General features: G+C 43.5%; 1 protein-coding gene across 5 annotated transcripts in view; it reads left to right on the top strand.

Annotated features, from left to right (window-relative positions):
* ERBB4 (erb-b2 receptor tyrosine kinase 4) overlaps positions 1 to 13,607 on the top strand; it is a 1,160,668-nt gene that overhangs the window by 776,779 nt on the left and 370,282 nt on the right. For all 5 annotated transcript variants that reach the window (XM_029069455.2, XM_029069453.2, XM_029069454.2 and 2 more), the window contains exon 5: positions 4,781 to 4,846. In XM_029069455.2, coding sequence (XP_028925288.1) covers positions 4,781 to 4,846 — 66 coding nt within the window. The remainder of the gene's footprint in view (positions 1 to 4,780; positions 4,847 to 13,607) is intronic.

Below are 13,607 nucleotides of genomic sequence, written 5' to 3'. Positions count from 1 at the left end.
TCATTTGAGGGGCAAAGACAAACAAGAGGTGAAGGGGAAGAGTCTATTGTTCTTATTTTTTGGTTGTTGTTATGGAATTTAAGCCCTTACTATTTGCCAACCCCTCTCAGTTTGCACCTGGGGAGTTTCCAGTACTCTACTGGTCTCGACTATGGGAGAGAGAGTCAAGCAGAGGCATATCCATTACATTCCAAACTTGGGAAGTGGCTACTGAGTGGAAGGCAATCTGCTACAAGCCAAAGCTCATCTGTGCTGGGCAGCAGCTCTGTGGGAGAGAATTGAAGGAGGGGAATCAAATTTACTGTGTGGAAGGAGGCAATGGTAAATCAAGTCTGTATTTTTACCTAGAAAACTCTATGGAGATGCTATCGGAAAGATTTCAGATGGAGGTGGGGTTTCTGGGAGAGATGCATCCATGGCGTCTCTATGGGTAGGAATTGACTCAACAGCATAAAACAAGATTATGTGCCAGACATTGTTCTAAACGTTGGGTAGATAAAAGATAATCATGGACTTATATCTGTTCTCAGAACTCTTATATATGTGATTATTCAGTTGAACATTAAATTTTCATTTTGACTACTGTACATATTTTAATGTTTAAAAATAATAATAATAATTAGGGTATTTGTTAAGCACTTACTATGTGCCAGGCATTTTCTTGAACACTTGGGTAGATACAAGATAATAAAGTTGGACACAGTCCCTGTCCCACATGGAGCTCACAATCTTAATCCCCATTTTATAGATGAGGTAACTGAGGCACAGATAAATTAGGTGACTTGGCCAAGGTCACATAGCAGACAAGTGGCAGAGTCAGGTTTGAAACTCAGGTCCTCTGATTCCCAGGCCCAAGTTCTTTCCACTATGTCATCTTGCTGCTTCTTTGTTGAAAGTTGTTGAAGACAAAAAACCCATGGGTCACCTGAAGATACAAATTCTTCATCCATCCAGATGCTGTTCATTCCACTGAGTGTTTCAGTTCACTAAAGCAAAAAGTATAGTAATTCTCCTCCTTTCAAAGTCACCCAGGTCCCCATACCCAAGGTAGGTAAATTTGTGGTTGCAGATCTATTTACTCCACTGGGTGGGGTTTTAACCCCACCAAAGGATAAAATAATAACAGGAATACTAGAAGAAATAATCTAGAGCTCTCCTTCTAGAGGCAGTGCTTGTTAAGAAGAGAAAACATTTAGCTGAGGTGAGAGTGGATGAAATCAGTGCACAATCTCAGGATGAAGACAGTTGAGTGGCCTTGAGATGGTTGGAAAAAACCCATGCAAAACCTGTTCCTATGTGCCAGACTGAGGTCAGGGATTGTGTCTACATACTCCATTTTAGTATAGGAATAGTATTTAATAAACACCTACTGTGTGCAGAGCACTGTACTAAGCACTGGGAAAGAATACACAGGTGGGAATTAGATAAAGTACCTGACCCTTAGGTAGGGCTCACAAGAACAGTGTTCTGTCACAATAAACCCTCAATGAATGCCATTGTTCAAACAATCAATCAGTGGTATTTATTGAGCATTTACTATGTGCAGAGCGCTGTCCTAAGTGCTTGGGAGAATACAAGAAAACAGAGGCATTTTTGGTCATTTTTTTTTCCTTTTTTTAATGGTACTTGCTTACCATGTTCCAGGCACTGTACTAGGTGCTCGAGTATATACAAGCTAATTAGTTAGGATACAGTCCATGTCCCATGTGGGGCTCACAATCCTAATCCCCATTATACAGATGATGTAACTGAGGCACAGAGAAGTGAAGTGACTTGGCTAAACTCACACAGCAGACAAGTGGCAGAGCCAGGATTAGAACCCAGGTCTTTCCGTCTTTTAGGCCCATGCTCTATCTACTAAGTCATGCTACTTTCCTGCCTACATGGAGCTATTATAGAGATTGAGATGGGCACTAAAATAAATTTTGAATATGTACACAAAAAGTGCTGTGGGGCAGAGAGAGAGGAAAATGTCAACCCCTGAAAGGGTGTGGATCCAAGTGTATAAGTGATGAAGAAGGGAGAAAGAGTATGGGAAATGAGGGCTTTGTCAGGGAAGGTCTCTTGGAAGGAATATCATTTTATTAAGTCTTTGAAGTTGGGGAGAATGATGATCTGCCATATATGAAGGGGAAGGGAGTTCCAGGCCAGAAGATGGACGTGGGCAATGGGTCAGAGGCAAAAAGACAAGATTGCAGTACGAGACGTTTGGCATTAGAAAAGTGGAGTGTATGGGCTGGGCTGCAGTAGGAAATCAAAGAAGTGGGGTGGAGTTGGGGAGAGTTGATAAAGGCATATCAGAGACATCCTTGGCTCAATATTTTATGACCAGTTTGAGTTTGGCCATAGATAGAGATAGCTTGTTTTGGGTCCAGATGAAGCGGGTTATTACTGGCACTGCCAACTTCCAGGAGACACAGAATTATTCCACTTTGGAAGCATACCAACCCACAATGCTCTGAGAGATGAACAAGTGGAAAAACAGGTGTTATTGTGTCTTCCAAGGTGGTAAGACTGTCAGAGGCTAGCTGTAAGGTGGTTTTATTACTATTATTATTGCTATAATTATGTTTGTTAAGTACTTACTATGGGGTAAGCATTATTCTAAGTGCTAGATTACATATAAGTTAATCAGGTGGACATGGTCCCTTTCCCATATGAGGCTTATAGTCCAGGTAGAAGAAAGAATGGATATTTAATCCCCAATGTACAGTTAAGGAAACTGAGGCCCAGAAAAGTTTAATGACTTGCCCAAAGTTTCACAGCAAGTGAGTGGCAGACCAAGGATTAGAACCCAGGTCTTCTGGCTCCATGGCCCATGTTCTTTCCACTAGGCCATGCTGCATTAAGCTTCAGACCTCTCTGGAGTGGTACACAGATTTGTGCTTTCCAGTCTTCCACGGTGACTGTATCCACCCCAGATAATTCATTCATTCAATAGTATTTATTGAGCGCTTACTATGTGCAGAGCACTATACTAAGTGCTTGGAATGAACAAGTCGGCAACAGATAGAGACAGTCCCTGCCGTTTGACGGGCTTACAGTCTAATCGGGGGAGATGGACAGACAAGAACAATGGCAAAAAATAGAGTCAAGGGGAAGAACATCTCGTAAAAACAATGGCAACTAAATAGAATCAAGGTGATGTACATTTCATTAACAAAATAAATAGGGTAATGGAAATATATACAGTTGAGTGGACGAGTACAGTGCTGAGGGGATGGGAAGGGAGAGGGGGAGGAGCAGAGGGAAATGGGGGGAAAAGAGGGTTTAGCTGCGGAGAGGTGAAGGGGGGGTGGTAGAGGGAGTAGAGGGAGAAGAGGAGCTCAGTCTGGGAAGGCCTCTTGGAGGAGGTGAGTTTTAAGTAGGGTTTTGAAGAGGGGAAGAGAATCAGTTTGGTGGAGGTGAGGAGGGAGGGCGTTCCAGGACCGCAGGAGGACGTGGCCCAGGGGTCGACGGCGGGATAGGCGAGACCGAGGGACGGTGAGGAGGTGGGCGGCAGAGGAGCGGAGCGTGTGGGCTGGGCGGTAGAAAGAGAGAAGGGAGGAGAGGTAGGAAGGGGCAAGGTGATGTAGAGCCTTGAAGCCTAGAGTGAGGAGTTTTTGTTTGGAGCGGAGGTTGATAGGCAACCACTGGAGTTGTTTAAGAAGGGGAGTGACATGCCCAGATCGTTTCTGCAGGAAGATGAGCCGGGCAGCGGAGTGAAGAATAGACTGGAGTGGGGCGAGAGAGGAGGAAGGGAGGTCAGAGAGAAGGCTGACACAGTAGTCTAGCCGGGATATAACGAGAAACACATCTGGCTTCTGGAATGGTTCTAACGGTACCATCTGCCATCCACACTCAACATCAAATGATGACAGGACCATCAATAGCAGTCATTCTACAAGTCCTGAAGCTCTGCTCCCCTCAAAACAGCTCCACTGGGCAAGACCTGTCCACAATGCATGGCAAAAACCAAAACAACCGCTTAAGAATGAGCTAAAGTGGATTAGAGGAAATGTTTTTAATATACAGTGTGAGGCTTATCAACAGAGAGTTCAGGGTCACTGAATGAATGCTGGGGGACATGGTTAGTGGAAAAAGCAGCTGGGCCCTTTCTGAATAAAGTAAACATTGCTTTTCAAGCCCATGCTTTGGGAGGATCATTATGTTAAGAGATATAGTTGAATACAGTTAAAGAAGCGCCATGTAGTTAACCCTTCTGCACAACATTGTAACATTCTTGGTGTGGGTATGGGATGATTGTACTGTCACTTTTAAGCTCGTCTTTCAACCACTATCGTACGCATAGATATATTTCACTGTCAGTGTCATCCACTTTAAATGTAAAGGGCAATTTAAAGGGCTTCTCTTTGTTCACTAATGTCCTACATTTTTATCCCGTAATTTCATCTATGATATTCAATGCCAAGGGCCACTCTGAAATCACTGAAGGCATCCAGGTTCAATGATTAGGTTGCCTGGGGGAAAATTCATTTTGATATCCATGTATGCTGATTTTTCTTACTGTAAGAGGGGCTTTCTTGAATTTTCACAAATGCAATCTTTCAACGAAATGATAGGTGGTTGTGAAACATGGGAAGGTTGGGCTTCAACTTCATGTATGTCTGACATTCAGGTCTTGCTATTTAAGTGGTCTTTTTATAGGCTATGTTTCAACTGAAGCACGGCATAAAACTCCTTGTAAAGGGAACTGATGCTTCCCTTGAGGAATGGCACCTGGCCAAAGAGTGAAAGGATCCGTGGGTCTAATTTATGTCCCTTTCTTTCCGTCCTGTAGGTGGACGCTGCCACAAATCCTGCACTGGACGCTGCTGGGGTCCTACTGAGACGCATTGCCAGAGCTGTAAGTATTTGTTGGCTGAAGAGACCAGAGGAGAATCTGAATCATCAGATATTCTCAATCACTTGTTCTCTTCTCCCATGGGTTCAGTAGGTATGCAGCCTGATGAATGCCCTGTTTTGTTTGGTTTTTTAATGGTATCCATTAAACACTTACTAGGTGCCAGGCACTGTACTAAAAGCTGGGGTAGATACAAGCTATTGTTCTTGACTGTCTTGTTAGAATACTGGGAACATTCTCCTTAGTTTGTAATGAAGTTTAAGCCAATGTTGGCTTTCATCTTTCTTCTGTTTGGGGTGAAGACCAGCCACGGGGATTATTTTAGTAGCAAAGAGGTGATTCTCCAAAAGATAGAAGTATCAAATTGAGTGTGAGGCTAAGGGGAGCTGCATTCGAAAGTTACTGATTATGGTTTTGTGTCAGTCATTGAAGCAGAGTGGCCTATTGGTTAGAGCACCAACCTGGGAGTCAGAGGGACCAGGCTTCTAATCCTGGTTCTGTCACTTGTTTGCTGTGTAACCTTGGGCAAGTCACTTGACTTCTTTGTGCCTCAGTTAACTTATCTATAAAATGGGGATTGAGACTGTGAGCTTCCATGGGGGACAGGGACTGTGTCCAATCAGATTAGCTTGTATCCATCTCAGTGCTTAGAACAGTGTCTGCCACTTAGTGAAGGCTTAACAAATGTAATCATTATTATTATTATTATGATTACTATTATTAAGTACAGCAAAAACCAAAAGACATCTTCAAATTTTTGCACTGTCCACTTATACCTTGAGCTCATTTTTAAAAAACTTTACACTCAAAAGATTATCTATGTATCCAAAATATTCAACACCTAATTTTCAAAAACTTCTTAAAGTTATGGGATATTTATTTTTTTTGCAAAAGATAAACAAGCTCCCAGTTCATCAGTACTAGATAAAGAAGGGATTTTAGCCATCATCCAGTCAGCCAGCTGCTTCCTGGAGAGTCCTCCAGGAGAGAGAGCTGTAGTCAGTCAATCAGTCATATTTATTGAGCACTTATGGAGTGCAGAGCACTGTTCCAAGTGCTTGGGAGAGTAAAATATAACAATATAACAGACATATTCCCTGCCCAGAGTGGGCTTACAGTCTAGAGGAGGTGAGATCAATCAGTCAGTGGTATTCATTGAGACCTTACTATGCTCAGAGGAGCATACTAAGTGCTTTGGAAAATACAATACGACAAAGTCGGTAGATAGGATCCCTGCCAACAAGAAGCTTACTTTCTACCGGGATGCCTAGAAATACAACCGAGTTTGTGTTGGTGGCTTCACAGCTGCTGGGGGCACAAAGCAAAATTAGAATGAGTTTCAGTGGAATAGACTGTCAACCTAGGAGTGGAGAGAAATGAAAATCTAGTGTCATCCTTCTGTTTTTGGTGGAATAAATCAGACTGTGTCTGATCTGATTGCAATGTATGTGTATGTATTCATATACTGTGTGGCCCATAGAAAGTGTTTACTAAGTCCCATAATTTTTATTGTTATAATAAGCATTGTCCTGTGTGTAATGCCATAAGTGGACCAAAAATTGATCTTTTTTATCGTATTTGTTAAGCGCGTAGTATGTCAAACACTGTTTTAAGTGCTGGGGTAGATACAAGATCAGTGGGTTGGACTCAGGCCCTATCCCACATAGGAACTTAGTTTTGCACACTCTAGAGGGAACTTTCCATTGAGTCAATCAATCAATCAATCAATGGTATTTATTGAGAACTTAATTTGAGCAAAACACTGAATTAAGTGCTTGGAAGAGTATAATATCATAGAGTGGATAATCACGCTCCTTGTCCATAAGGAGCTTAGAGTCTAGAGGGGAAATAGACATTAAAATAAGTTCATTCATTCATTCAGTTGTATTTATTGAGCACTTACTATGTGCAGAGAAGTACACTAAGCACTTAGGAGAGTAAAGCACAACAATAAACAGTCACATTCCCTGCCCACAGTGAGCTCACAGTCTAGAATGGGGGAGACAGACATCAACATAAATAAAATTACATATATGTACATAAGTGCTGTGGGGTTGAGAGGAGAGAAGAGCAAGTGTGAGCAACGCAGAAGGGAGTGGGAGATGAGGAAAAGTGGGACTTGGTCTGGGAAGACGTCTTGGAGGAGATGTGCCTTCAATAAGGCTTTGAAAGTGGGGAGAGTAACTGTCTGTCAGATTTGAGAAGGCCAGAGGCAGGACCTGAGCTAGGGGTCAGCGGCGAGAAAGGCAAGATCAAGGCAAAGTGAGAAGGTTAACACCAGAGGAGTGCAGTATGTGGACTGGATAGTAGAAGGAGAGAAGCAAGGTGAGGTAGGAGGGGTCAAGGAGGTGGAGAATTTAAAGCCAATAGTGAGGAGATTTTGGTTGATGCGAAGGTGGATGGACAGCCACTGGAGTTTTTTGAGGAGCGGGATGACATGTCCTGTTTGTTTTTTGTAGAAAAATGGTCCAGGCAGCAGAGTGAAGTATGGACTGGAGTGGGGGGAGATACAAACATGTACATGCTGATCCTCAAAATCCTTTTTTTACACCAAACTCACTTTTTCCCTTTCTATTCACTCTCTGCTTAATGCCATCCCCCAAGCAACAAAATGAATAACTCCGCTCCCCAGGACGCTGAGAAGTTTCCAGTGGCAAGTGAATAGCTTGGAAATGGGAGGCAGTAATTAGTACCTCAACAGTGCATTAAAACCCATGCAGCAACTAAGTTGGACAAGTAAAGAGGTGACACGATTTCCCTTACATGTAGTGGGAAGGGGAGGGAAGTTTTCAGGTTAATCCCACACCTGTGGTCCCAGGGCTGTAGACCCATTAATAATAATGATAATAAAAATTATAACATTTATTAAGGCACCATACTAAACACTGGGGTAGATACAAGCAAACAAGCTTGGACAGAATAGATGTCTCCTATGGGGCATACAGCCTTAATCCTCATTTTGCCGATGAGGTAACTGAGGCTCAGGGAAGTTAAGTGACTTGCCCAAGGTTACACAGCAGACAAGTGGCAGAGATGGGATTAGAACCCATGACCTTCTGACTCCCGGACCCATGCTTTTTCCAGTACACCATGATGCTTCCCCATTAGCCTCTGCAGTAATCAGACCCTGCATCAGAAAGAACAGATCATATGAATACATGAGTATACCCAAGCTTTAATCAAATTTCACACAAAAAAATTTGAAACCTAGTGACTTCAACATTTTCATCACAGAACTGAAAACATTCTTTGTGCTTTTGCTTTTGAATGACAACTAATAAGTCACCACCTTTCAAAAATAACTCAAATATGGGTCAACATACATATTAAGATCTTACATTTCCACGTCATTTATCTTCCCAACAATGCATGTCAGAAGATAAGCCCTTGAAAATAGACTTGATTTCAAACAGGAAACTGCCTTTAAAGGTCAGAAGAAAATGATTTTATGTGGGATCTCTGGTCTCTTCTCTGCCTTCTTGCCTAAACAGCAAGGCCACTTCTGAAATTTGGGGTCAGAGGAATGAACCACAGAAATTCTCCAATACTTATGTATTACAGAATGCCCACATTAGTTTTTGTGCTGACAAACCTACATGGATAATTAAAAATGAACCAGCCACCCTGGGAATTAATTTAATCTTTATTTTGCTATTTTTTTCTGATAGCCTCATCAATTAAAGGCTACCCTTTGATGAGTATTTGACCTGGCCGTTAGAGCCATTCAACTACCATTGACATATGTTAATGAATTAGTAAAACTAATGGAAAAATGTTTACTTTTTTGTTGTTTCTGAACAGTTGTTAATCTTGAGCATATGTGGTGTCATGGTCAAATCAGTAACTTCCCTTCCTTCAGTGCTCTGGCACCTGCATGCATGAGTATTTTCTATTTTAAATCTACAGTACTGCTGCATTGCTCTTTATTTAACGGATTGGGCCAATTCTATCCTGGTCAGTAACTGACCTATGCCCCCTTCCCCCACACCTTCCCCGCCCTTCCATAAGGTATCTGAGGCTGTTACTATGGAGTCACTCAGAAGTCACTTGTAGTGATAATAATGGCAATAATTGTGGTATGAGAGCTTACTATAGGCCAAGCATTGGGCTAGGCACTGGCATAGATTACAATATAATCAGAATGTACACAATCCCTGTCTCACATGTAGCTAACAATGAAAGAGAGTGGGAGGACAGATGTCTTTTCCCCATTTTATAGATAGTGAACTGAGGGACAGAGAAGCTCAGTGACTAGCCCAAGGTCACACAGCAGGCCTGTAGCAAAGCTGGGATCAATCAGAAGAATATATCCAGACTAAAGCAAATATCAACAATGTGAACACCAGATTTCCACTCATTTGGACTTTCTGAGCACCTAAAATGTACAAAGTGCTGTCCTAAACGTTGGAAGAAAATTTAAGGATGAGAAGCATGTCACAGCATGTCATGCCCAAAAATTGTTTTTTAAAAAGAAAGCATAAATTGATTTCCAAGTACTTCTGCAAATCCTTATCTCTTTCCCTCTGACCTTCCTCTCCATCTTCTCCTTTTCTTAATCCAAGCATTTATTCTACCCCACCTTGTATCAGCCTCCTTGCTGACCTTCCAGCCTCCTCTTTCTCCCCAGTCCAGTCCATACTTCATTCTGCTGATATTCTCCCTCCCCTTCAAAGCCTTACTGAAGGCACATCTCCTCCAAGAGGCCTTCTCTGACTAAGCCCTCTTTTCCTTTTCTTCCATTCCTTTCTTCGTTACCCTGACTTGCTCCATTTATTATCCTCCCTCCCAGCTCCATAACACTTATGTATATAACTATAATTTTACTTATATTAATGTCTGTCTCCCTCTCTAGATTGTAAACTCATTGTTGGGCAGGTAATGTGTCTGTTATACTGTTATAGTGCCTCAGTTACCTCATCTGTAAAATGGGGATAAAGACTGTGAGCCCCATGTGGGACAACCTGATTCACTTGTGTCTACCCCAGCGCTTAGAACAGTGCTCAGCACATAGTAAGCGCTTAACAAATACCAACATTATTATAGTGGGCTCTCCCTATTTATTTTGTTAATGAAATGTACATCGCCTTGATTCTATTTAGTTGCCATTGTTTTTACGAGATGTTCTTCCCCTTGACTCTATTTATTGCCATTGTTCTTGTCTGTCTGTCTCCCCCCATTAGACTGTAAGCCCGTCAAACGGCAGGGACTGTCTCTATCTGTTGCCGACTTGTTCATTCCAAGCGCTTAGTACAGTGCTCTACACACTGTAACCACTCAATAAATACCACTGACAGACTTTGTTCTGATAGTTATGAACTTATGTACATCCTCTTTGTTACTCTTGTATATAACTGCTCAATTTGTGTGACAGTTTTATTATTTTTTTTTGAGTTTTTTTCACCTGTTAGAGATTAAGCTCCTTGAGGACAATGTATCATTTGGTTATTCCATATGTCCTAAACATCTTGTTCAATGCTGCACTCTAAATGAGGATTCATTAAAAGAAATTCATTAATTTAATGAGGATTCATTAAAAAGCTTATATTTGTGCTCACTTGCAACTTACCTATATCAGAGACCACAATCCTTACAAGACGTTGGAGAGTACAAAGCGACTCTGTTGTATTATACTCTCCCAAGTACTTAGTACAGCATTCTGCACGTAGTAAATTCATTCATTCATTCAATAGTATTTATTGAGCGCTTACTATGTGCAGAGCACTGTACTAAGCGCTTGGAATGAACAAGTCGGCAACAGATAGAGACAGTCCCTGCCGTTTGACGGGCTTACAGTCTAATGGGGGGAGACAGACAGACAAGAACAATGGCAATAAATAGAGTCAAGGGGAAGAACATCGCGTTAAAACAATGGCAACTAAATAGAATCAAGGCGATGTACATTTCATTAACAAAATAAATAGGGTAATAAAAATATATACAGTTGAGCAGCTGAGTACAGTGCTGAGGGGATGGGAAGGGAGAGGGGGAGGAGCAAAGGGAAATGAGGGGAAAAGAGGGTTAAGCTGCGGAGAGGTGAAGGGGGGTGGTAGAGGGAGTAGAGGGAGAAGGGGAGCTCAGTCTGGGAAGGCCTCTTGGAGGAGGTGAGTTTTAAGTAGGGATTTGAAGAGGGGAAGAGAATTAGTTTGGCGGAGGTGAGGAGGGAGGGCGTTCCAGGACCGCGGGAGGACGTGGCCCAGGGGTCGATGGCGGAATAGGTGAGACCGAGGGACGGTGAGGAGGTGGGCGGCAGAGGAGCGGAGCGTGCGGGGTGGGCAGTAGAAAGAGAGAAGGGAGGAGAGGTAGGAAGGGGCAAGGTGACGTAGAGCCTTGAAGCCTAGAGTGAGGAGTTTTTGTTTGGAGCGGAGGTTGATAGGCAACCACTGGAGGTGTTTAAGAAGGGGAGTGACATGCCCAGATTGTTTCTGCAGGAAGATGAGCCAGGCAGCGGAGTGAAGAATAGACTGGAGCGGGGCGAGAGAGGAGGAAGGGAGATCAGAGAGAAGGCTCACACAGTAGTCTAGCTGGGATATAACGAGAGCCCATAGCAGTAAGGTAGCCATTTGGGTGGAGAGGAAAGGGCGGATCTTGACGATATTGTAAAGGTGAAACCGGCAGGTCTTGGTAACGGATAGGATGTGTGGGGTGAATGAGAGAGACGAGTCAAGGATGTCACCGAGATTGCAGGCCCGAGAGACGGGAAGGATGGTCGTGCCATCCACGGTGATAGGGAAGTCTGGGAGAGGACCGGGTTTGGGAGGGAAGATGAGGAGATCAGTCGTGCTCATGTTGAGTTTTAGGTGGCGGGCCGACATCCAGGTGGAGACATCCTGGAGGCAGGAGGAGATGCGAGCCTGAAGGGAGGGGGAGAGGACGGGGCGGAGATGTAGATCTGCGTGTCATCTGCGTAGAGATGGTAGTCAAAGCTGTGAGAGCGAATGAGTTCACCAAGGGAGTGAGTGTAAATGGAGAACAGAAGAGGGCCAAGAACTGACCCTTGAGGAACTCCAACAGTTAAAGGATGGGAGGGGGAGGAGGCGCCAGCGAAGGAGACCGAGAATGACCGGCCTGAGAGATAAGAGGAGAACCAGGAGAGGACGGAGTCCGTGAAGCCGAGGTGAGATAAGATATGGAGGAGGAGGGGATGGTCGACAGTGTCAAAGGCAGCAGAGGGGTCAAAGAGGATTAGAATGGAGTAGGAGCCATTCGATTTGGCAAGAAGGAGGTCATGGGTGACCTTAGAGAGAGCAGTCTTGGTAGAGTGGAGGGGACGGAAGCCAGATTGGAGGGGGTCCAGGAGATAATGGGAGTTAAGGAATTCTAAGCATCGATTGTAGACGACTCGTTCTAGGATTTTGGAAAGGAAGGGTAGTAGGGAGATAGGACGATAACTGGAGGGGGAAGTGGGGTCAAGAGCGGGTTTTTTTAGGATGGGGGAGACATGGGCATGTTTGAAGGCAGAGGGGAAGGAGCCATTGGAGATTGAGTGGTTAAAAATAGAAGTTAAGGAAGGGAGGAGGGCAGGGGCGATGGTTTTAATAAGGTGAGAGGGAATGGGGTCCGAGGCGCAGGTGGAGGAGGTGGCACTTGCGAGGAGGGAGGAGATCTCCTCTGAGGATACTGCAGGGAAAGATAGAAAAGTAGGGGAGAGGGTTGGTGGGGGGGAGGGGAGAGGCGGAGGGGTGACTTTGGGGAGCTCAGACCTGATTGTGTTGATTTTTATGATGAAATAGGTGGCCAGATCATTGGGGGCGAGAGATGGGGGAGGGGGAGGAACAGGGGGCCTAAGGAGAGAATTAAAGGTCTGGAACAATTGGCGGGGGTGACGGGCATGGGTGTCGATGAGGGAGGAGAAGAAGTTTTGCCTGGAGGAGGAGAGGGCAGAGTTAAGGCAGGAAAGGATAATTTGAAGTGTGTGAGATCAGCTTGGTGCTTGGACTTTCGCCAGCAGCGCTCAGCAGCTCGAGCATAGGAGCGTAGGAGGCGGACAGAGGAGGTGATCCAGGGCTGTGGGTTAGTGGAGCAAGAGTGGCGGAGGGAAAGGGGGGTGAGAGAGTTGAGAGTAAATGCTCAATAAACACCACTGATGATGAAGCCAACTGCTTCAGCTGGACCTTAAAAGAGAGCCAGCTCTCCTTTAGTGAGAAGAGCATGAAACACCCCTCTGGTAGGATGAAAACCAAATCTCTGACTATCATTACACATTCACCCTTGATAGTACTCCTAATCACTTCTTTGATAAATTGTTCTACAAATAAGCACTGAATTTTATTTAGTTTTCCATAGAAAATTATATCAAGTACAGTAGTGTGTTCCCAAGATCTAAAAAATTAACACAATCAATGTCAATATATTAAAAAGTATTAAAAAATGCAATGAAGTTGCATGATCAAGTAGTGCATAAAATGTATTAATAATAAAACATTATGGATTAGGTTTTATATGCATATATTTAAATATTTAATTTGTGAAACGTTAACTTTCACATCTTAGTCAACCTAAAACACCTTGTGCTAAAATATTAGAAATAGAAAACTAGTAATAAATAATATTATAGTACTTGTTAAGTGCTTACTATGTGTCAGACACTCTACTAAACACTGGGGTGGATACAAGCAAATCGGGCTGGACACAGTCCCTGTCCCAAATGGGGCCTCACAGTCTCAACTCCCATTTTCCAGATGAGGTAATGAGGCCCAGAGAAGTGAAGTGAATTGCCCAAGGTCACAGAGAAGACAAATGGCAGAGCCAGATTTAGAACCCATGA

The sequence above is a fragment of the Ornithorhynchus anatinus genome, chromosome 7 (assembly GCF_004115215.2).
Source record: "Ornithorhynchus anatinus isolate Pmale09 chromosome 7, mOrnAna1.pri.v4, whole genome shotgun sequence".
NCBI lineage: Eukaryota > Metazoa > Chordata > Mammalia > Monotremata > Ornithorhynchidae > Ornithorhynchus > Ornithorhynchus anatinus.
The sequence above is the reverse complement of the archived record's forward strand: the minus strand, read 5'-3'. Positions and strand labels throughout refer to the sequence as shown.